Source organism: Bactrocera oleae, chromosome 3, assembly GCF_042242935.1.
Source record: "Bactrocera oleae isolate idBacOlea1 chromosome 3, idBacOlea1, whole genome shotgun sequence".
Classification (NCBI taxonomy): domain Eukaryota; kingdom Metazoa; phylum Arthropoda; class Insecta; order Diptera; family Tephritidae; genus Bactrocera; species Bactrocera oleae.
In genome coordinates, this window is record NC_091537.1 from 15,714,862 (window position 1) to 15,741,384 (window position 26,523).

At 30.5% G+C, this 26,523-nt stretch overlaps 1 protein-coding gene across 2 annotated transcripts; it reads left to right on the top strand.

Annotated features, from left to right (window-relative positions):
* The first annotated feature begins 3,836 nt into the window (after positions 1-3,836).
* On the top strand, positions 3,837-26,078 carry LOC106616744 (alpha-tocopherol transfer protein-like). Of its 2 annotated transcripts, none has more exons than XM_014233589.3 (8): positions 3,837-4,448; positions 23,557-23,787; positions 24,260-24,351; positions 24,449-24,602; positions 24,894-24,952; positions 25,021-25,266; positions 25,339-25,489; positions 25,579-26,078. In XM_014233589.3, the coding sequence occupies exons 2-8, from the start codon at positions 23,601-23,603 to the stop codon at positions 25,623-25,625; spliced, it is 936 nt and encodes a 311-aa protein (XP_014089064.1). In that variant the 5' UTR covers positions 3,837-4,448; positions 23,557-23,600; the 3' UTR covers positions 25,626-26,078. The 2 variants fall into 2 exon arrangements, with proteins under 2 accessions (XP_014089064.1, XP_069963682.1); XM_070107581.1 differs by lacking the exon at positions 3,837-4,448 and adding an exon at positions 16,869-16,995.
* The last annotated feature ends 445 nt before the right edge of the window (positions 26,079-26,523 follow it).

Genomic DNA, 26,523 nt, shown 5'->3' on the forward strand with positions numbered 1-26,523 from the left:
CTGGAACTGTCATCATTAAAAAATTTTCGAAAACCATTCCCTATTCACTCAACTCGCTAATTATTAATAAGTCATTTAATCTAATGCCATGATCTGTTCCTTCGTTCTAGAAGTAAAAACTACAATAACTGCTAGACAAAATGTCTTAATTTTCTTCATTATGCAGTAATTATCTGAGTCTCTCAAGATTTAAGCTTTCCATCCAATAGGAATGGCTTTCAGCCCTCAACAGATAATTTTATGTAAAGATACTTTTTAAATAGTTAATTATTCTCTTGCAAATGATCTCAAATGTCTATTTTTAGATTGTATTGAGGATTTTGTATGGTTGGAAAGTAAGTATTTTAGGTAAAATCTTCAGTTGTCATCCAGGAGCATCATGCCTATTGTAACTTACTAAAATTGCGAGAGACATTAGATATCAAAAACGTAAGTATTTTAGGTAATATGGATGTCATCGAGGAACATCATGCCTTTATTTCACACAGATTTATATGTGAATGTTGAAAGCGTCAAAATTAAAAAATTGATGGGCTCTAGTCCTATTGGAACTCCTTAAGGTTCAGGGAGTAATCAAACTCTGTAACATCAGAACTTTCTTTATTAACCAATGATATAAGAAATTCCGTAATTAATGAGTAACCACGTTTGGGTTCAGATACCCACTTTAAGATCGACGTTAATTTAAGAATATTCTTTGGAAACAATTATTCTGTCGTAGTTTATTGAAGAAATCCGCTCTTTAAGATCCTCATATTTGCTTATCACAATTGCCGTTGCACCAATTGTTTTCTTTCTTTGTTTTATCGTCGCGTCATTGCAATGATCGTTGTTCCAATTCTGTGACATTCACAAGCAGGCAATACATTATCGCAGCAAATTCTTACAAATACATGTATATAATAAAATATATAATATACATTCTCATAAATTGTACAAGTATATGTTCGAAAAAAATCAAGTGCATTCAGTGTCGTTTACTGATAAGCGTTTGAGAGCTCCGCTTTGCTGATTAGAAACAATGCATTTAATTTCTTTCGATAGCAACAAATTTTAAGATGTACTAAAAATATATATATTACGTATACATATATATATACATATATATATGAATATCGGTAATGGCATACGCCGTGTGTACTTCAAAGTGTCAAATTTATTAGATCTATTTTCGTGTTGTTTTGTATTTACTTATAAAAGTAAATTGTGTTTCTACTTTTCGAGTGAACGCTCTTTTAGACTTTAAAATTATTAATGTGCTTTATACAGTAATGGTCATAACGCGTTTACCATTTTGATAAAAGACTAGAAAATATATATTATATATAATAAGTACCCTTCACAGAACTAGATTCCGATCGTTCAATTTGTAAAGCAGCTATATGCTATAGTGATCTGATCTGCCCAATTTCTTCGGAGATTTTTAGTGAAGATATCTAATCAAATGAAAAAGTTTGCCATACAAGCACTTGATTCCGATCGTTCAGTTTGTATGGCAGATATATGCTATAGTGATCTGATATCAGCGATTCCGACAACTGAGCAGCTTCTTGGGGGGGAAAGGATGTGTACTAATTTTTTAATCGATAATCCAAAAACTGAGGGACTAGTTCGCGTATATACAGACAGACGAAGACACCTAAATCGTTATCCTCGTGAAGAGGTTGCACCGAAGTTAACGTTTTTTCTTATTTCAGCTAAGAACTATCAACTGTGCAATATTCCTGGATATTATTTAGGGGCGTTTGGGTATTTGGATTGAGGATCAACTCGGATTGGAGAAGTAATGTTCATTATATAATATTTTATAGATTTTGTATTCAATATTGTCAAAATATTGTAGCTAGCCGGCTGATTCTACTAGTTCTTAAGATGACAGAAAATGACCGATGATATTTATGATATGTACCCAAATCATACCGATTTTCTTATCGAGGATGTAGTTGCATATTTTTTCATATAAATACACCAGCGATTTTTTGAAACTAATATCAAGTAATGAATTATGAATCAGAATTCTGTTAATCTGCTGCTAAAGGACAGCTGGACTACGACAATGAGGTAGAATAGCTAAAAATTCAGATATTTATATGAATATATATAAAAGCTGAATTGAAAACCAATGGTACGATTTTTAATTTAAAATAGGTTTCTGCTTGTGTTTTTTTCCATCGTTACCGGAACCGTTCCCAATATCCAGTCATTCTCTCTGAAAAGATATGCGTGATTTTTTGAAAATTGAATATTTATTATAATGTTGAAATTTCACGGTGACCTCTGAGAGAACTTAGATATGTATATTTTATTTGACAGATGAAAACATATTTTTGAAAAGGATATTGCTGTAAAAATTTGCGTGAATATCCAAGATTTCGTACAAAACAACCTGTTACAAATAACTACCTTCTTATTCGTTTGGATTTCACAAGTTTTTAAAAAGAGGCCTTACAAGTATATACGAGAAAATATCTTCTATTGTCGAATGAATACTTTGGTGTTACGCCGTTGACCGTCCTGACTTCCAAATGACTATCAATTTTGTCTATAAGCCATCATAAATATATCATCAATAACAGCCTTGAAATTCAACGTCGACCAACAACCCAACAAAAAAAAAACTTTGTGTGAGGCGTAAATAACCGTATAACAAAATATTTCTTTAATTACGTTTGTGCCATTGCACGGTTAAACAAGGAGGAGTTATTGAATTATAATAAATCATTTTGAGCTGAAGTATTATTTTTGGCATTTATTGCAAGGAATCTTATCTTATATTCAAGTATGTATCATAAAAAAATGATTCAAGATAATCGCAGTAATATATGTATAAGGCTATCAATAGTTGCGATTTTTGGAGTATTAAATGTAATTTATGTGGTCCCATGCAATAACCTTATTAGCTCAAGTAAGAAAGCTTGATTAAATGAATATGAAAAATTGTTAAAGGGATATAAGTAGGTCGAAGGATACATGAGATGATTCAAACTTTTAGGTAGTGACCCATAATATTGTCACAATAATCGAAAAATCTTCTTCATAAGATATATAATCCATTCGACAATTTCTTCACGAATTGGCCATCCTGAAAGCTTCGTTGTTATCTCAAACAACGCAATGTTCCCATGTACACGTAATCTCGGGAATAGGTTGTGGCTTGAGTTTATATCCCAGTGCTAGTTCCGTACGTTTAAGGCTTCTTATTAAAATACAGGGAATAAGGATAAGGAAGAATTATGATTCTGACTTTCTGTGCGAGGTATTAATAGAACTTTACCTTGGACCTTCGGAATTATTTTCAAAAAACTATAAGTAAAACGATTTTCGGACGTCGCCTAATTCAAAGGTGTCTAGCTGTATATTAATTGCTTAATTGACCTTTATTTATGCTTAACTGCACTGTAAAAGCTTCAGCTCTGCAACTCAGTAGCCACACCACGTATACTGCGATCATTTTAATTGAGAGGAAATCGGATTTTGTAACGATTGAAAACCTCGAACAACAACTTTTCACTAGATGTTTTTTTTAATATAATAGCACAATCGGGTGTTTGTACCAATACTGAGCTTTAAAACCAGCTCTGATCAAAAAGCTCAGCTTAAAGCTTTGCGAAAATGAGTGCGAGCATACTAAGCCAATATCAAAAAAGCTCTGGTATAAGCTTTAATTTGTCTAACTTTTGTGCTAAGTTTTATGTGCTCAAATAAGTTGATCACATAAAACTCAAGCTCAACCAACTAAAAGCTCCCAACCTGAGCGTAGTTTGAGTAACAAGTTGAGCTTAATTGCTCGTGTGTTGTGCGCTCAACAACTTCAAGCGATGGTGGCAAACTGCCAGAAGGAGCACAGACGCAACACAAAAAGCAATAACGCGGAACATTCCGCCCCACATGAAGCTGTGCCGCCACACTCTTTAGTACGCACCTTTCCACCATTATATTTGAGTTTTCTCACCAAGTGAGTAAATACTAGTTACTCGCGTACAACAGACGCGAAGACAACAAATCGCACAATCAATGGACGCAAAGCGATTAAACCGCTTGAGATTAGTGGCAAACTAAATAAAATACCTGTTGAAATTAAAAAACTAATAATAAAGTTATCGCTTGTGACGGCGATTAAAGCATTTTAAGTCGACAACAGATAGTGTTTGGCGGTCAGTGTTAATTGGCAAAGACGACGGTACACAAGCAATTACAAGCGGAATTGTGCAAAGTAAGTGAGAAAACTCAAAAAGAGAAGAGTTTCGATTTACAAAGTACAAATTTTCATGACTACCTGTATACACAAAATCGACGTAATAAAGTTTAGTGTGAAAAAAGAAGTGAGAAAAAGTGAAGAGTTTAACGACGAGAAAGCATTTTTGAGCAGAAAAAAAGTTGGTTTTTGAGCTGGGTGAAGGTGGCGCAAAGACAGAAGAGCAATAGCAAACAATTAAAATCAATTAACGGTGAGTAAAGTGAATGGCCAACTGCAAACTATAAGATTTTATGCAAAAAAAAAATTTGTGAGAATATACTCTTATTTTCATACATAAAAGTATATGAGGCAGAAAATTTTTTAAATAATTAAAAGAAATATTCAATATTTCTTATAATTAAAAGATTATACCAAAATACTTCAAACTAGTTATAGATATTGCATCTATGTAAAAACCATCACAATTGAACATATTTGTACAACAGAAAACTAAAATATGCAAAAAACCGAAGGCGCATGCGCAACAGTTGCGGCTAACACAAAGCTTAACATAGTGGTTTATAATAAAAATAAAAAAAAAACAAATAAGAAAAAATATTTTAAATAACAATTGTTGTGATTGTTTATATCAACGAAATTGTTGAAATATGCTTAACGCGAGCAGCAATAATAATAACAAAGTTACTGCTATCGCAATGTGTAGTACAATTTCGGAGCGCATGAAAATGTAAGGCACAAATAGACAAAAATTCGACTCTTTCAATTATACACGTGCGTACTTGTACACAATTTTACGTTCCACCTATTTTCGGTTAACTCCAGTTTGCTATGTGAGAGCTTAAGTATACATATGACATGTGTATACACATAGCTAAACATTTTATTATAAGATGGTACGTGTAATCTACTTATATACATATGTATATATGATATATACATGCATATCCTAAAGTTACATGCACTTAAGCACATATATATATATATATATGTAAGTACATGTGAGGGCACACATGACTTCACACAGTTCAATCGCTGATTGTTCGCCAAGTCAACGTCAGGCCGAAGATGACTCAAACCGCTATGCAAATTGCAAATAAGATTTATTGGCTTATTTATTACTTATATGTATGTATGTTTATGTTAAGTTAAAGAACTACATACATAGATATTTACTTAATGGTATTTTCTTCAATAATAAATCGCAGAAAATTTTTATTTCATAAAAAAATTCAAACGAGCAAACGGTGGTCGTGACTTCTTGTCCCAGAATGCTATGGAGTTTAAAGAAAAACTTTTTTTCTTCTACTATACTTCTTACATATATGGTTCGTTTAATTTTTTCTGCAAGTTGTATCAATCAAAGTCACAAAAAGTCCAGCCTTTTTTATGACCAAGGCTTCGGATTTTATCACTTGTTGTGTGCCTAACGAAAACACTAGAAATCCTCAGAACTGACAGCAGTGTATAGATAGGATTTACATCTGTGCGCTGAGCACTTTAGCAAATATTCCTTATCTGTGAAAATTTTATGCTATTATGTTTTACATATAAAATACTGTAAGCTTCAAGGATTGATCATACTGTCAAAAAAAAAGTCCATAATGATTTTCCGAAAAATAACTTTAGTCACTTGGTTTCGAATCTCGAGAGAGCAAATATTTGCTTCACCTTATAATAAAATAATGGTAAACTGTTTCAAAACTAAACTGTCCAAAAGTTCCGAAGATTGACGTAAAATTCAAATTTTTGTCCCCAGAGCGTGGAATTCTGGACTTTCCTGGATCATTACAGATGCTTATTGAGAGATTTAGAAAGAACTATTTTTATAGAAAGTAGAGACCATAAGTGTTTTGTTGTATATTTCTACTAGAGCGGAACTTATTCACAGTATACTTTCTATTAACATACGGGGAAAAAGTTACGTGACAGAAATTACCGTTTAACGAAACATCCTTATTTCATTTGTTCTTTAAAATTAGACCTATATACAACGATTATTTTTTAAATTTACCGAGAGTAAATTAAGTTTGTTAAGACCTCCGTTGTTAGGTTCACAACTGTGGTATTAATATTGCTTTTCTTGCTACTTAATTTATCTAATTTCGGATTCGGGTTGACAAATTATTTATTTTATGAAGTAATTATGTTATAATTATTGACCAATATACAGAATTTTACCCTCTTTATTAAAGCTTTTTCCCAAAGTCATGGAATTTCAGATATAATTTTCAGTTACGTTCTCGAAACCTCCTTTTCATATTTGAATGAGAATTTTTCGTTAAAATCCACTTTACTATTAAGTTTATGCAACAATAACATATCTTTTTTTTTATTTATTTAATCAAAACTTTATAAAGTTTATTAAAATCATACTATTAGGGACCTTTCCACAGCTCTCACGCTCTCTCTTTTAGCAACTATCTAAGAATAATACTAGATTTGCGAGTGGATTTAACCCCAGTAACATTTTAAGCATCTACATATAGCCATGGAAATGTAGTCAAATACTGAGAATTCATGGTTTTGCTCGTTGGAGCTCAAGTTTAATAAAGGTGAAAGAGGCCTTTAAGCCTCTTGTATTAGATCTAGCACAGTTCTAAATCAAACTTTGTAATATTGATGCTGAGTAAAGGGAATAGCAAAAACTAATAGACTAACAAAGCAAAAGCGAAACGAGCGTTTTGTGTGCCTATATATATTTTTAATTAACCTAAAGCTACAATGTATATATATATGTATGTATAAATGCGAATATAACGCTTTAAAAAAACTGCCTACCTGGTATTGGCAAATATACCGTTCAAACTTGTTGGCCACTTAATTGAATAACAAATTGACAAAATTACGTGTTTTCAACTAAAGATTTATACTAGTATAACCACTTGGCCTTGTGTGTGGCGTCGTGTTGCCAAAATTGACTGACAACTGTGAATAAGAAGTAAACTCAAATGAAATGAAGTCTCTGTGGAAAACAAGTTTCATTTGAATTTATTTTTGCGAAAAGTGGGTCAAATCATGGACGTACTAAATATGGTGAGCGCCACGAAACACCAGCTAGATTTGTAGACAAGAAATTGAATGTGGTTATTGAAGAATAGGCTTAAAGACTAAAATGTAGTATTTACATGATTTTGTAAGCTCGTTAGTACCAAGCGTTAACGATATGAAAGCTGATGTCTGACCAAATGATGGCGATTATGGTTGCTTGGACGAATAGATGCCGTCTACAACACCTTAAGTCCCAAAGGGGCAATATTGCAAATTAAAAAAAAAAAAATTTTAAACGTCATCTCTCTGCGAATGAATTGACGTCTACATAAAACGCATTAGTTCTGTCCCTCTCGAATTTGTCGGTTTGTAGTTTTAAGTAGTAGTTGTAATTCATAATCGTAAATAACGTGTTATTTTGTCTAAGAAACACTAGCGCTTGAGAACAGAATGTATTGATAAACGAAAGAGAGTAATTTGAAAAGTAAAGCTTAAAAGTGAATAAGTCACAAATATTGAAAACATGAGTTGACTTCGTTGAATAATTATCAAAAAGATATATTCTAGTCTAGGCTCGACACGAATTAGTGGCTACTGTCAAAATTATAAAAAATGAGTTTTAATAACGATTTTTATAGGATATTTTCCAATAGGAAATCTTTCGACCATATATATTTTGTAACTAAATTGAGTGTTAAGCAACGAACCGTTTTTAGAATAAAATTCAAAACCTTGAACAAATTTTCCATACTTTTCTTGATACCCTGTAACATTTTTTGGTTGTTTTGGTATTCCAATATAAAATCTTTGAACCATATACACCTGCAACTAATTTCAGCAGTGAGGAAGCAAATATTTTTTGACCAAATTTAAAAGTGTGGAAAAGTTTTCAACATTTCTTTTTATCATCCTGTAAAATATTACGCTTATTTTGGTTACAAAACAGGCAATGACTTTCTATAATGCTTACTGATAAAAAATTTTGTGTGATTGCCACATTCATCGGATTGTTTGGGATCTTTTCGGGAAAAAATCTTTGGAACATAAAAAAGGGTTTTCTTTTAATTTTGAATTTTTTCAACAATTTTTTGGTTACCCTGTAATTCTTTGCATTTTTTTTTTGGAAAACTGGCACCAAATTTCTTCTTTAATGCTTAATGGTATAAAATTCGTTATGGCATAACATTTATTAGTAATCTCCGGTACGATTTACTACGAAAACAAGCTTACTGATCTTTTCGGGAAAGAAATCAAGAGGGGTAAGAAATACAAGAAACTCGACAGCAGAACTTTTTGGTCACCCTGTATTTTATTGCTTTTTGGTAAGCTGGCACCAAATTCCTTCTTTAATGCTTAATGGTATAAAATTCATTATGGCAAAGCATTTATTAGTGATTTCTAGTATAATTCACTACAAAAGCAAGGCAGATAAATTAAATGCATAAATATGTTATTGTAATAAACAACGAAATTGGTATTAAACCGCTTATGTAACTCAATATACCCAGTAATTTAAATTTTAAAACATATGTAAAGGTAGTATACAATTATAAAAAAAGAACAACAAACACATTTGGTATAAAAGTAATACATATTAAATAACACCACCTAATAACAACTAACGGCAACACGCGAAATGCCGGTGCCCGAAATGAGCGGAGATTCGTGAACTTAATCATACCATGCAATATCCAATTAAAAAGTGATAATTAGCTGACCGACAACTATATTTAACAGTGTACTTTAGGCATGACCTATCTTATTGAGAAGGTTTGTGGAATGGGTAAATAATGGCTGTTGCCAGACTTTCCGTTTCCTTACGTGATATGGAAGTAGCTTATCAATTGTATGCGTAGTTTTGTGAAAACGCAATTAAAATAATAATAAGCTGTCATAACACATTTACATATTATGTAATACCACTAAATAAATTTACACACTTAAGCTTAGTAGTTATAGTAGTTTGGTCAATGGAAATGGCGCTTACCTTGAGCTGCGGGGCATCAGCAGTGGCTATAGCGTAGTTTTTTTTTATGATTTTCTTAGCACACCTGCAATAAACAAAAATACATATGTACATGTGAGTCTGTATTGTATGTTAAATTGTTATGTAATTGCACATAAAAATCTTGCTAGTATTATATATATATATTTAAATGAGTACCAAGTCCACAGTTAAACAAGATTTAATTTACCACACACGTTTTCTTATGAAAATCTTTAGACTTTTGTATGAGTTGTTATGGAGCACTAAGAAAAGAGTACATATAATATACCGTACTATACATTAGGAGGTTTGATAAAAAAAAAAAAAATATATATATATATATGTATTTTTATATTTTATATGCTAATAAAGATTTATATATATTTATCAGAGCTTATTTTACCTTCTTTATATGTAAACAATTCGCTTCTCTTCAGGCTGGATACTTAGTGGACACTGCGACACATCGTGCAGAGCAAATAAACATAGTTTAAAAAACTAAAAAAACATGTCTTTAAAGCACTTCATATTAAAAAGTGAAAAATATTTCTTAATATAAACTGACAGTAAAATTTAAAAGAATACTTGTATTATTGAGAGTAAAGTATACGAAAAATATGGCACAAAGGAGTTATAGTCTCAATTGAAATTTGATGGACAAATACTAAGGGACAACAGCTTTCTAATTTTGTTTAATAATTATCAAATTTTAACAGCCTTCTTTAATGAAAACAAGTTTTGTATATGAAGAAAAAATTTAGATAAACACACGCTGCTATTTTTTTCTCAATACACTTTGGATTTTTTCTTCGCTATTCTGTGTGCTCAATCTTACTAAGTGTACCTTTTGCAATAACAAGATCCTTGAGAAACCAATTGCCATCTCAAGATTTCTAAGTGCTGGAATCAATAGTTGCAAGGAAGAATCTGGCAATACTAGTTTTTTTATTTCTTGAATTATATCTAGAGGGGCAACCTTGAAGAAATTATCTGTCCATGGTTCGTATTCATTTTTTTAAAGGTACTGTTCACTAGTAAAACATAGTTTTATCTAGGAATTGGTTCAGGAAAACGTATTCTAATTTGCAAAGAACTTCAAACTTCAAGAACTTAATTTTTGAGTTTTTCATGCTATAAATCCGACTAAGTGGTATTGCCCAACTACAATTATAATATCTTTTCGTATTAAAGCTTATAATGCTTTTCATATCTCAGCTCTCAGGTCTCAACAACAAAGCATAATAAGAGTTACTACTTGCTCTCTGTCGACGAACTTAAGGACATCATCATTTGCTGTATCTCTCACTGTAGCATAAGGCTTCAAGCTTAAGGACATATCTTCATCTCTTGGGATCAAAAATATATTAAATGACTAAAAACAAAACCCCTAAAGTAGCTCAGTTATACCTCCATACTCGTACATGAGTTTAGATCTGGTTAAATGTAGATATTTGGAGTTTATTGAAAAATTTAACGAAAACTATTCCACAAAGCAAGGTTGAAGTTAGGTTAAATGGAGAACAGAGGAAGCGGTTAGTTGATAGCAGTAATTGATGATAAAGGTAGGATTTGAATTACTGTATTTATGGTAATAGCTTTGGTGATGTGAACGCTATTCAATTAAAAAAAAGTATAGTCATAAAATACACAACTTTGGAACAACAATTATAATTGTTTTGTAGTTTATCCGGAATGAGTTAACAATTGGGTAGTTATTTTATTCCTTATAATAAATGTTGACCCTTATATTCCGTTAATTTTCCATGATATTTTTTATAATTAGTTTTTAATTAAAATTCTTAATATGCGCTTCGTTTGATGGTTGAAAATTAATTTATTTACTTATGAGTATATTTGTAAACAATAACTATAAAAATTTTTATTTTACATTTTATTTCTTTTTATTTGTTGCAGTATTGTGTATTCCACATTGCAATCAGTCAAATAACTATCGAACTTTGATTTAGTAATTACATGCACGCGAATTCGATAACTGACCTAAAACTATCATAAAAATTATTAGAAATTGTCATATATATGTACATGCAAAAGATAAATGCTTTCGTGATCACTGTAGTAAAAAATATAAACAATTTTATTGGAAATTTATGAAGATTGAAAAGTTATCTAAGATGAATTGAGAATGATTTAAACTTTAGTTGCGGAATCATGTAAGCGATTGATTTTACGTTTGTGGTTGAAATTTATTTTCAAATAATTTCCAAAGAAAACAATATAATATTTAAGGTTATGAAACAAGAAAAAACGTTAAATTCGGCTGTACCGAAGCCGCAATATACTTCATAGGCGCATTTCTTATTGCATAAAAGAGCATAAAAATCTCTTTATCTTAATTTTGATCGGTCAATTTGTATGGCAGCTATATGCAATAATGGTTCGATCTAAACAATATGTTCGGAGATTATAGTATTGTCTTGGAAAATATGCCAAATGCTATAGTGATCCGATATCATTCCGACAAATGATCAGCTTCTTGAGGAGAAAAAGTATGCAAAATTTCAGGCTGATGTCTCAAAAACTGACAGACTAATTTGAATATACTATACAGAGAGACAGACAGTCATAGCTAAATCGATTCAGCTCGTCACGCTGATCATTTATACACATACATATTTGTATGTATACTTTATAGGGCCGCCGACGTTTCCTTTTGGGTGTTTCAAACTTAGTGGCAAATTTAATATATCCTGTTTAGGACATACAAAAGCATAGCTAACAAAAGACTTAAGCGACAAACCTGATAAAAATTTTTTTTTTTAATTTTGAAAAAAATTCTAATTTTGTGGAATTCTTTCATTTCATTTTGTATGAAATTTTTTTAAAAGCAAATATACTAATATTTTCTTCGAATATTTTTTTAAAGTGATATTTCTAAAGATAATAATGCATTGAATATTAATTAACTACAAAATCATATTTTTATTTACAGTTAAAACATATATATTTACTTAATATAGTTGACATGCACAAGTACATACCTATATAGGCTTGACTTCATACAACTTAAATTTGAAACTGAAATTAAGCCAAACAAAGAAGCACTCTCTTTCTACATAACTTTTTTCTTTCTTATCGACAAAAAAAATGAAATCATATCTCCAAGGTCATTTCATTAATAACAGAAAATATTTTTGCTTATTTCAACAATTTTAAGCTTAAACAGAAAAAAGGAAAACACCAGTAAGCATCAGAAAAAGAAGAAAAGAAAAAAATTCTGTTGCCGTATTTTGCTTATTCAGTAAGGTCAGCAAAAATAGTTTTTCTGTGAAATCAGTTCATTTCATTTACTCGTCACGGTCATTTTTTCGACCACAAGCACGAAAATATTTATATTTATTTTGTACCCATTAATGTATAAGCAAATATATGTAAGTACATACGTTTGAATCGGCCTTTGTACTTGATCATCATTTTGTGCTGCTTTTGTAACAGGTGTCTGATCTAGGCTATACAAGTCATGATGTACTTCAAATTTTCGATTTTCTTTTTTAAAAATTAACACCTTTTTAGGTGACATTGATTTTGTGGAAACTTACGAGAACCACTGACAGTCTAAGCGGAAAAGCAATTTTATAACAAACGCTGCAGATAAAGAACTGCTTTGTTGCGCGAAGTTTAGCTGATTAATTATACTCACCTTGATGGCGCTTAAAGATTGATGTTTCTAGAAACGCGAATTAAATAAAGAGTAAATGAAGTAAACAATCATTGGTGTTGGTTTATTTTTAAGGTTATTGTTAAGGTTTACAAATTTTTGCCAGCATATTAGGGTGGTAGAATTTAAATGATGCAACTTTGTTTCAAAAAAAGAGTATTCCAATCAACCCATAATAATTCTCATCTAGCAAATAGCTTACTTTTTTTGCCCTTAATTGCAGTGGACTTAAGTTCGAAGTAAGAAATATTAATTGTTAGCTCTAGTTCTTGCTTTGAACGTTGAACATTCGGTATAATTTACTAAGTTTTATATTTGCGTTATTTTGATAAAATAAAACTTCACGGTCATAAATAACATTATAGATGTTGAAGACATAAATTCTTGAATCAAAACTGTTGTCAATATTATTTTAACTAGTCTTAATAGATTAGTTCATGGTCTTTCGTTAAAGCAAAGGGTATACACACAAGTATATACCTAAATGATCAGCGTGACGAGCTCAGCCATGTCAGTCTATCTCTCTGTCTGTATAAACGCCACCAATCTGCAATTTTGCAAACGTCCTTTTTTACACAAGTGTCGGACAGAATCGCAGAGTTCGGAATACTATAGCACATAGCTGTCATACCAACTAATCGATCAAAATCAAGTTAAAACTCTTTTTATACCATTTTGTGCTATACTTGTGAAGGATATTATAGCTTCAGCCGAAGTTAACGTTTTTTTTTATTGGTTTTTGTTTTTATTTTTTGAGGTTCTTTTTTTTAATACATTCTATTAATTTTGTGATGTAAACTCGAGTCTAAAGTGTGCTGTTATAAATATCTGTCTGTTTTCCTTCTGCTAGTTTTAAGAAATGTTTATGTGATTAACTCCGAGTTTGTGTAGAGTGTTTAATGTTAAACACCAAAATAGCCAATAAACTCGAGTTTGAAGTTAACACCATGAATATAATGAATATAATGTAACCTGCTGCCTGTTAATTGTGATTTTCTCAAATATTAGTAAATAATTCACAAGAATTAGAGCCTAACTCGAGTTTGAAAAATTTTGAATGAGAAGAGTTCTAGGAAAGTTGCTATGGTGTATTTATTGGCAGAAATGATTTTGTGACCACCCTTTCAAATGAATTTAAAGTCCGTTTTAATAAGTTCCGGCAAAAATTCGGTTAACTGAGTTTTAAATCTAACAAGTTCAAGTTAAATTCAAGTTATTTCAACAAAAAAAAACAAAATAATTGTTATTTGCATAAAAAAAACACTTAATTTTATTAGCACATTTAATTGCATATTACTTTTATCAGAAGTTAGCACTTGAAATGTAACACTTATGTATGTATATGTGTACATATGCACATTGGTATGTTATATATGTACATATATATGAACCAATATTTTAGAAATTTACTTTGTCACCTATTTGTTTATCGCTTGATAAATTATTTGCCTCGATTTCGAATTTCGAAATTGTCTCTTGAGCCACAAATTAATTTTTTGTATATACGTACATACATAGAGAAATATTTATAGTATACGCATGTAATAATTGTATGTAGTATATATATAACGTGTCTTAATTTTTATTACTCTTCACCTTATATTTATTGCTGTCAACTTCTTTCCTTCATTACTGCTTTGTCGACCTTGACTTTTACCTTTAAAAATCAAAAGTCATCTAACTCATGTCAGAAGCAACTCAATCAACAAAAAACGAACAAATTAATGGATAACAACAACAATAAAGCACAGTACACATTGATGTTAATAAAAAAAAATATATCTGCTAAGTTTATTAATGATCGCAGTACCTTACGGCGTTGAGTACCTACAATCGTGCATGCGATCATACATATGTACATACATTTATCAATACATACATACTTATAAGTATCCACATTGATGTGTCTGGTACGAGTTTTCTGGCACACATTTTCGTTCCTAGTACAACCGTCTGTCTATCTGTCTGTCTGCCTGTCAGCGTTTAGACGCGAGTATGCACGTTTCGACTTTTAACACTTGAAAATGCGCCGTCACGTTTGCTTCAGTCAAAGAAAAATCTATAAAAAATTATCGATTAAACTTATTTTTTATTTGACTAAGCGTATAAGGTATGGCTATTTAGTTGCGCATGCCCATTTGAGGGGATCGCTTTTAGTGGTGTAAAACTTTTTTTGAGTTCGTGAGACTAACAATTGCTTCATTTTAAATTTAAGGAAATATCTGAAGAAACTTTTTCATATGAAAGGATGGTCAGAACTGATTGTTGTTATCATCTTTGGTTGTTCCTTAAGAGCTCAAAAATTACTCATACGTCATGTCGGCTAGTGTTTTATTTATGATCTACGATTAATTCGGGCTATGTTCATAACAATGAGATCAGCTCTTAAAAGGTTATATTCATTATACATATAATCGATATTTTGCATATTTTTTGAATGTACATTTATTTGAAATTATTCTCCGAAAATTTGAAACTGATCCAGCAAATAGTTTTGGAGATATGAAAACTTTAAACGCGGCTTTCTTGAAAAGTTCTTTTCAGAGTCGGTGCAGAAAATTTCCCCGAAACGGCTAAAAAAATCGACTTGAAATTACACGACTTTATTAGATGTATTTGTTTAGCAATAATCGAAAAAAAATTATTCTTGACAATGATTTCAACAATTAGCGAGTGTAAATTTTTTTTACAAGAAAGCAACTTTTGTTTGAGAAGCGGTCATTTTGTCCAAAATAAAATATTTGACTAGTCCTTTGACTATTTTTGGTTTTTCAATTTGATATAATTTTAAGTTGAAAAATGTTCGTCACCGGCTGACACCTTTTTTGCAAGGTTCTCCAGGAGATCGCCTACGCGATCTAGGGAATTCAAAATTTTTCAAAATGAATCGCTGCCTATTTTCATAAATGCAAATTGTTTTTAAGTATTTGTTAAATAAAACACCTCTTCAAAAAAATTGGCAAAAAACGCGTATTTTCTGCTGGTTCAAGATTTTTAAAATGGTGCGCACACTTTGGAAAGTTTTTTTTGTCTAAGTTTTCTAACAAATAAATAAGAAACAAGCAAATTTAATACTTATCTTATTAACTTGTAATTTTTTTGCATTAAATTTTTTTAAATAAACGGCAACTCTTTTCAAAAATATCTTAAACGGAAATCTTAATCTGCTTAGTACAAACCAGTCACCAGTTTTGTAGGAAATAACTATTTCATCAAGTTAATTGAAAAAACATTTAATAATGTAGGGGGTTGCCTTCCAAAAATATTTTAACTAATAACTTTCTTAAATTTCTTTGGTTTAGTACCGCTATCTAAAATTAATGTGCCTTACTGATTTTATTGAATTAAATTTATAAAAGTGTGACATATTCTCAAAATCTTTTCAATGCTAAGTTTATAGTATTTCTATTATTATTTATTTTCTTAACTTAAAAATTTCAAGCAGATGGCAACCTTTTAACTATGTAGTATGTTTACTGGTTAGTAACAAAAGTTAAAATATTATACTTGGGCTGTACCGCGGCTATAATACCCTTCACAGATGATTTTTTTTTTAGCACAAAACGGTATAAAAATACCAAATTCCTGATCGACATCTCAAAAACTTAGGGACTACTTCGCATATATACAGAAAGATAGATGGACATGTCTAAATCAACTCAGCTCGTCGCGCTGATCATTTATATATATACTCTATGGGGTGTTACAAAATTAATATACCTGACAAACTTAATGTACTTGATACCCTGTACAGGGTATAAAAATATCAAATAGTATAAAAAATATATACTAAATTGTCACACTTTTGTAACCGACCACAAATGGCTGGTACACGCACGTCCGGCACAGTCGACAACACTAAATTGGGAACTATGAAAATCATTTGCATACTGAATATTTGTAACCTTTGCTAGAGCATAATCTAATTCTTTGTCAATTGAAATCAGAAACAATCGAAATTATTTTACCTATGTTTTTTGTATGTTCATAGCTTTTGGGCAGACGCATTGGCTGGAAGTGATTCAGTGCGTGCTGGCTTCAGTGTAGGCAAAGTGGTTGCCCGCTGATGTTGCTTTGTGCTTATTATTTTAATTTTTGTTTTTGCATACAATTTATATAAAAAAAACGAAGTGGATGTGTAGTAAGGTGATAGCAAAAACAAAACACAAAAAATATAAATTAAAATAAAAATCGAATATGTATAAATATCGCAGGCGCGAATTTTGTAGTAGTTTGTCGCAATGCTTTAAAATTCTTAAAATTTTGAAGTGACAAAGCTCAATTCAAATATACACAGTGATATATTTGTATATAGTATAGGAATAGTATATATGTATTTAAGTATAATATTAGTAACTAAAATAGCTATAATTCGCTATCTTTTCGTGCACCTGTGTGTGAAATGCTTTGTTCCCGTGTGATAAGATACCGTTATACAGCTGTTAACTGCGAATTTCAAGTAACATTTTTGTTATTGTTATAGGCTTGAAGCGACACGAAGAAGTGTTTTTACATTTTGGTTCTGAAAACTGTTATGAAAATATTAATTTTATTTGGCTACCAAAATTCTCTTTTTATTCCAAACAGAGTATAAGATACAAGTGTACATACATTTTTGAAGCGTATTTATTAACACACACTACTGATATATATAATATATATGTATATAAAATTTAAGCGATTTCGGCCTACGTCTTAATTTTGTACCTTCACTTTTGGCTTCAGTTGAAGGTAGTCCGTTGGCATTGATAATGACTTGCTATATCTATCTTGTTGATGGGACAATTTTTGAAAACAGGTTTGCGCCAGTTTTTTATTTAAATTCGTAAGAGTAGGTATTTTTAGGCTTATTTTTGCATAAGAAGTTGTAAACTAAACTCAATGGCATCGTTTTCAACTGTGTAGATCGAAGTTCAATTAAGGTAATTTTTATTTGCCTAATTTGCAGTAGGGGTGTTCTAAATTGCAAGCTACTGTGAATATTTTTAAAATATAGAACTTATAGTTTCTTTTTCATAGAATAATCTTTATAGATTTATCTTCCTATAGAATAGAATTTGAATATTAAAGTAATTAATATTTCTGATAGCGATCGGTTTTTAACAAGAAATTATCGAGCTGGAGTTATTCATGATTTAAAAGGACCGTTTGTTTGTGGGATAACATTAAGACAGAATACACCAGTAGTTAGTGATGAAGGCCTGTAATGCATACAGTGGCGGCCAAAAGTTTACATACACACCCAGTTTTCACGATTCTTAAGGTTTCTGCTTGCAGAGTTCGATAATGATAATGTTTATTATTTAGTTGTTATTGAATTTGGTTGTAGTTTAGACACTTAAATAGTTACAATGAGTCTCCGAAAAGAAAGTTGACATAAGAAATGTGGTGATAAAATAAAAAATAGTGGTTCTATTGAGGTTAAGTCGCTCAGTGGTCATTCAAGAGAGCTATCTAACAGAAGCAGACAGTTTTGAAATTATTTACTCATAACTCACACCCAAAATTGATTTTATCTGATATTCAAGTGGTTCATCAGAGTTTTTTGCAGCAAATATGTTCACATTTGATGGAAGTGATAATGTATATCACATTATAAAACTTTGCTGTTGTAATCGTAGGGTAATTTCAGAGCAGTCCATTTTAGCTGATTTCAACACAAATTTAGTAAAATTTTGTAGTTAACTGCCATCTTTATTAAAATATGGTCATAATCGCCCTAATTTTAAAAGATTAGTTCTAAAACACATATTTTGGATACGGTTTTTTGAAATCAAAATTTTGTTGATAAATAAGTTTTCAGATTTGGAGATTCCATTAAAATGTTTAAGAATATTCAATTGATAGCAAAACAAATATTGAAACAGATATAAAAAATTGTAACTCTTAGTAAGAAGAAGAAGAAATCAAGAAATAATAAAGAAATATTGTTTGATAATCGCATATTCATTCTACTTTTTTCGACCTTAGCTGCCTATTTTTGCATAAAATAACTGTATAAGAATAAAATAAATATTTGATAACAATTATTATTATTTTTTAATATTTTATTATGATTTTATATTTTATTATATGAGAATATTATTTAAAAGGACATCCGTAATGTTGCTACATAGCCTAGATATTTAGTATTAAATGTATATGATTACCTTTCCTCATTCACAAATAAAATACAAAGTGGTTCATTTCAAAGTCCAGAGTTCTTTTCTCCAGTGCTATGCATGGTTCAGAATATAAATTGCTTAGCCAAAAAATTTCATACAACAATAAAAATTTAGACAATTTTAGAGTTAATTAAAATAAAACTATTATATGTTTTATATTATATGTATATATAATCATTTTGACTAAAAAATTTATATAAAAATTTAACTTTATAAGAATTAAGTAGTGAAAAATCAGTAATTAGTGTAAACTAAAACAATGGAAGTTAACATTTCAGCAATTAACATTACAACAATTGTATATTGCTTTCTATTGACAAGCATTATTATTATTTTGTCATTATTTAAGCTAATAACGCTTTAAGCTTGCAAACTGTTGTAAAAATACAAATAATCCATGGTGGTGAATTTATATCAATAATCTAAATACTTAGTTTATGTTTGTAAACAATAGTATGTAGAGTAGTAAATAATGTTGTTAGTAGACTTTGCCATCATTTATGGTATATGACTCAGCTCCACTTTGAATTTATGACTTTCAGATGCTAACGGCAAGCGTTACGCTTACAAGTATGACTCAAATTGTTGTTAACTAATAACTTAAAAATCACGCGAAATCGATTCCTATATGGGATCATATATTATTAGTGCTAATTACTTGTAGATAAGTAATGAATAACCTGTTTTCTACAACCTTTGGAAATCGAAAGCATAATAATCAAATAAACAACTGAAAAGTCTCGCTTTTGAACTCAAACTTCACGCAAGAGAAGACTTGGGAAGGAACAAAGATTGGAATACAAATTCAATATTTAATTTTTAATCTCAAAATTAGAGCTAAAAGTTAAAAATTTTATTTTTAACCAAAAATTATGAGTATAAAAATGCACAACCGTGGAATTAGCCCTTGTTCGCCAATCACCGCTTTTTCTCTGCCACAACAGTGTGCTGACACGGCAGCACAATGACAATGTATTACCTTAGAAAAAATTTGAAGATTTGAAATATATTTCTTTAAACACTTTAAGGTAAAATTTGACTTTTTATATTGTACTTTCTCCTTCTTACTGGAGTTGCGATTTATTCTTAATGTAGCGATCACAATAGACAAATAATCGCTTTGGCATAGACACTATATCAGAATGTAAGTAGCTTTTGACTGTTTTTACTTTAGAAAGTACAATGCCTCTAAAAAGAACACCCTGCATAATATAAAATTATATTTTCCCAAACCACTGAATGTACTTTACTAAACTCTAATGAAGTCATAACGAAAAGCGGACGGTGCTTCTAGGAAACTTAAGTCCGCTAGGTGCCGCTAAAGTTAAGTATTTTAGTAAAATCGAATTCATTGCCTCTATTGGTTCATATCATATTGTCAAATACCATATTTTCACCCGAATTGCGTCTGAGTTGAATTAGTAACAAAAATCGAAGCTATGTGATGGCAGAAGTTTTACTTTTAAGAAGGTTTTAAAGAACTACATGGCAGCAATTATAGTTCTCCGAAAGTTGAAAGGTTCTGGTTTCTAGAATAATTATAAAAATTGGGCTCAATTAAATCTAGAGAAACGAATATTGATTAGAACCTTATGAAGTCACAACATTTGTTATTTTCTCTAACATATTCTTACGGGTACTAGTAGCGAAATCGAAAGAGATAAAGGGGGATATTCCGGGGACGCTTAGTAGCATTAATACAATAGTATTTATTTAATTTCTCTATGGGAGCTAGAATACAGTTGAATCCGTGTTATTCTGTTAATGAGCCACTCGGTACAGTTAAATACACTGCCGTTTTGTATTTTGGTCAATTCGCTGAAAGGTCAAAGCCTCTTTTAAAACATTATATGTTATGTTCGTAAATAAATCTATGCACATATAAAACTCTTTGTCTGCCTTGACAGTTGCCACTTATTATTGTGACTGCTTTCTAAATCCGCTGCATCATTTGTTTTCAAGTGCATTATGAGAATGTATGTGTGTGTACCATATGCATGCATGCCAGTTACTTTTTATCACTTTAATTATGCGCACTTTAGTAAACAAGCACGTCGAGTGAAAATTGAGGAAAAAGTGAACCGAGAAATTGCCATCTATAAAAAACAAAATAAAAATTATACTTAAGATGCAGATTTGGGCAATTTAAAATCTCTTTATAGTCATTTATATGTACATATATATGTATGTATGTAGCTGCAGGTAAAAAGGTGTGTATGAGCCATATCAATTGCCGCCGCACAGAGCACTTAAAAAGCACATTTGTTTTTCACATACTTACATATGCAAGTATATACCAGACATAACAGACATACATTTGTAGGGATATGTCTTTTTATTACATAATTCTAGAAAATGTATGAAAAAATATATTTCCATACTTAACACATATAGATACACACATACACCCAAACATATGTACGATTATGAATTTAAAGTCTCAATTAAATGACAATTGTAGTACCGATTTTAGATACATATGTATGTACTAACACACTTCGGCGGCTACCTATTAATATTCCTGCTTGACTTTATAATTTGCTGCGCTCGAACAGGCAATTAAAAATGTCGCCTGCCTTTAATCGCAATATTGATGAAAACTTAAATATATAGTATATATAATTAATATTTACGTTTAACGATTTTTAATGCTTTTGATCACCACTGGATTTGTACATAGAAATAAAGCGTTTAATGTGTAATTGCTATACGATAGGGACTAACCAGATTTAAGTTGCGCAAGGTATGTATACAACAATTTGTATACGGTCAATTAAAATATTCTGTTAAGCAGGTTCTGTAATATTATACAATTAAGTTTCAGTTTTATTTGTGCTTTGTGTTTCGGAAGAATGATTGCTTATTAAAAGCTTTGCTTTTATTTTTGTAGAGTATGTTTTTAAATTCTATCAATGCTTGCTTTAAAGTTATCAATCAACATAAATTTGATACTATATAACAAAAGTTTGAATGAGCTTCTTTCCTAATTGAGGCACCTACAACTTTTAAGCCGATTTAAAATGACTAACGGATCTTATCAGAGATTTTTCTATGCAAAACTACGTTTGGAGAAGGGATATGAGTTCGACAGATTACTAACAGTGCTCCTTTGAGTTTGACAGATTACTAACAGTGCTCCTTTGAGTTTGCTATAAAAAATAGGGTTCATGCCTTCGTATTTGAGGACTTTAAAAGAATATGAAAGTTTACCTATAGGTCAGTTTCACTCAAAAAGTTTTGAAAAACACTCATTAAGAACTAAATCAGGTTGAGATATACTTATTTCAAGCGATTGGGCTCTAAATAGCAGCTTTGAGTAAGAAATTTGTTCGTTGTTTTTGGAATACCGACTCCACCTTTGTCGGTTTCGACAAATGGGAAGTCCAATTTCACTCGTTTTGAAAAACAATAACGATTTTTTTTTCATATTTTAATAATTTACATCTTTAGAAATATCCTTCAACTATCAGTTTATCTTAAAACGCGTTTTTCTCAAATTTAAATTTTGCAAAATTGCTTGATATGATCAAAGTCCGAATTTTAACCGTTAATATCTTTAAAGAGCATTCAATTTCCTACAAAGTCTAAACGAAATATATATTTTCAAGTAGTTAGAAGTGAGATATGACATTTTCCATCTGATAATAACAAACAAATAGAAAACTGTAAGAGACAGAGGATTTCCCAATACAATTAAAGAGAAATTTTCTTAGAAGTTGTGTAAATACCCAGCTTTCAGAAAATCAAGCGAAAAAAAATTCTTATTTTTGACCCACCCTAATGTCTACCTACATATGTAAATACTCGAGTACATACGAATTATCGTATAAATATTTAAAAAACAAGCTCGAAACGTATTAAATTATAAACAAACAATGACGTATGTTGATTTGATTTATAGTTGTTGCAATTTCAATTCCAATGCGGTAATTTGAGTGCAAATATTATGTTTAACTTCTCCGAGAATATCAATATATCAGCGAGGTGTGTGGTAGCTTATAAAACTTGAACAGAATATGTTGACAGGGCAATTTATTAAATATGTGCATAAAAATATCTGAGTAAAATATTTTTGTTTGTGGACTGTACTCCACTTAATAAAATTTATGATTTAAAAATCTCAATACTACAATAAATGAAAATAAATAAAAATTTATATGTCGTTGTATGCAAATTTTATAAATTATATTATGTACTCGTATTCACCTGATCGCTGGTTTCACTTGTTCGATTATTTAATTGTTTGCTTTGTTTTTATTAAATCAACAGCAATGACAGCGTCAATTACAGCGTTACAATTACATCGAGCCATAGATTACATATGGACATGTACCATGTGTATTTCTACAGAAAGTGAATTTATTGCGAGCTTTTTGCATTACAAGTATATAATTTAATAATTTTATATTTTATAGGGTGGCTGATTATTTGTATTGAAATTACACTTAAAAAAATAATAAATATAATTTAAAAATATATAATCAAGTTTATATTCAATTAACTAATTAATGACTAGATAACCACTGACTTCTTTCACTTGCAGTTACTTGATTCGACTACCATAAACGGAACAAATTTGCTCGCAAAATGGTCAAGGCCGAGAGCATACAGTATGACGATAATCAAGTGCCCTATATCGATTTGGGTACAGCGACTATACGTATGGAGAAAGAAGAAGCACCAGAATGGGCTTTGGAGAAGGCGCGTCAAGAATTACGCGAGTTGCCGGAAATAATGGAACCAGCTATCAAAAAGCTACGCGAGTTAATTGAAGGTAAGTGTGAAAGCTTCTTTGCATTTAGCTTTATTTTTTTAAATTTCTATGAAAGCTTTACTATTAAACAATTTTAGAATGTTCAATTGAAAATATTAATACAGTGAATAAAAACTTTTGAAAGTTCAAGTGAAAGTTTAAATGAAACAATTGGATAACTTAGAAAGCAACAATAGAAGCAATTCATTTTTTTAAACTTTGGTGAAAGCTTTGATGTAATATGAGATGTGTTTACATAATATGCAATAAAAAATGCAAGAAATTTGTATCAAAACTTTTATAATGCTCATTTTCGAAGAATTGAGTGTGTAAATTTGGGTGAACACTCTGTTTTAAAAAAAATTGTTCTACCCAAATTAACAAAAAAAAAATAGTTTTTGAAGCACGTTGAAAAACAAATGTGTTATATAATAACTTTGAAAGCTTATAAGTATACATTAATTATTTTGTCACATTTTTCATATTATAACAGAGGAAAAGCACTTGAAGCTGCCTTTGGATGACGAATACATGAAAATGTTCCTGCGTCCATGCCATTACTATCCAGAATCGGCGATAAAAAGAGTAAGTGAGGGCGAACATGACATCTAATTTTGACATTGTATACCTAAGCCAATATTTTTATACAACATTTCTAAATATTACTATCTTTTATTAACAGCTCAAAAACTTTTATCACATGAAATCAAAATATGGCGCCCCCTGTGAGAATATCGTCCCTAGTAAGTTGCGTAATGTTTTTGAAGAGGACATTTTAGCGCTATTTCCAAACAGAGATCAACATGGACGTCGAATTCTCGCTATTGAAGCAGGAAGTGAGTAAAACAAACAAGATTAGCAGGGTTTCGAATTATATATATACATATTAATAAATTGTACTCGATTGCCATATTTCTTTATAATATGAGATTTGAATGAATCGTTAGAATAAATATGAGAACAATTAACCGCGTATTTTAGTCTTATATAAGTAGTAGCTCGGGGCCTTTGACCGTCCCGATAAAGGTGCTTATAAACAGAGAAAGATAGACAATTTGAGGGCATTAAATTACTGTTTTTGGAGCCGTCCGTCTTAAACTAAATAATTAATATTTTTCTTTTTACAGAGAAATGGAAACCCTCTCGTGCCCCATTGGTCGATCTCTTCCGCACCATACAACTGACAGTAAGTTTCATAACATATCTTATTTCAAATATTGATCTTAAAATATACGCTTTCATATCTCCTACTAGGTCTTGGGCTCCATGGCTGAACCACTTTCACAAATCTGTGGCGCTATAGTAATTATCGATATGGAGGGCCTACCCATGAGTCATGTTATGCAATTTACACCATCCTTTGCCGCCATGCTGCTGGATTATGTACAAGAATGCATTTGTATGCGTCTCAAGGCGGTGCATATTGTAAATAATTCTTATATATTCAATATGTTGTTCGCTATCTTCAAACCGTTCATTCGCGAGAAGCTGAGGAAGCGGGTAAGGCATTAATGAAAACAACTAAAATTATTATTTCTATTTTCAATAAAACGTCGGTTTCTTTGTTTCTAGATTTTCTTCCACGGCAGGGACTGGAAGTCACTGACGTCGCATGTCGATAAGAATGCGCTGCCTGTGAAATACGGCGGCACTGGCACTTGGGAACTGCCATCCGGCAAGCTATTGGGCGATTTCTTCGAATGCTACTCAGCTGATTACGAATGTAAGACGCAGTTGATTGACTGCAGTGCAGACTTGGAATTTTTTGCAATTTTTTTATATTCTTAATAAATTTTTTATCTTTTCTTACAGTGGCGGACACTTATGGATTTACGGAGGATTATAAAAAGAAGAAATAGTGCAATATAGTGTTGCCATTTTGCACAGTTTTGTATAATCAAAATTTAATTAAAGATTTTTGGTATTATAGTTTTTTGATAAAAAATAATTTCATTTACTTAGCACCTATAGTTATTTGTATTTATAATATGTGAATTATTAGTTCTTTTTTATTGCTATTGTGATATTGCAGAACTCTCTTAGTAAAACTATGTATTTAAAAGTTAAAAAATGGTTATAATTATTGGTATTGTGTGTGCATATTTTTTATAAAAAATTTCAAAAATAACAATGCTTGCCTTTATGCACCATGGTACCATAACATAAACATCAGAAACAAAGAAACATGTAAATGTGCAGTCTAGTTAATAGTTAATAAGATTTGTGGTGATGTTGAAATATCAAAAAAGAAATATAAAATATCTGTGTATATATGTATAAATAAAAAATAATAAATAAATAAAAAATATTAATTTGGTCTTCTTAAAAATTATTTGCAGCCGTAAGCTTTCTTAAACGTCTCTAGTTTGATACCCTTATCGAAATAATAAATTTTTTATTTAATTATGGTTTTTTCGAAAGGTGACAACTCTTATTGAAAACTATAAAGCTTTATTAAACATCGCTAGTTTGACATTTATATTGCAATAATTAGATTTTATAGAATTGTGTTTTTAGTTAAGTGGCAACCCTTATCAAAAACTATAAAGCTTTCTCAAACGCCTCTATTCATATGATAATTTGTTTATTTTATTAATTTTAATGCATCATAATTTTTGGACAATTTTCATCCCTTCTTTAAAATTTTATGCAACCGAAAGTTTTCATTAACTTTTCTAGTTTGATAACCATATTGAAATATTTCAAATCTATTGAATTGATTTTTAATAAGCAACAGTTTAGCAATAATTTGTTAAT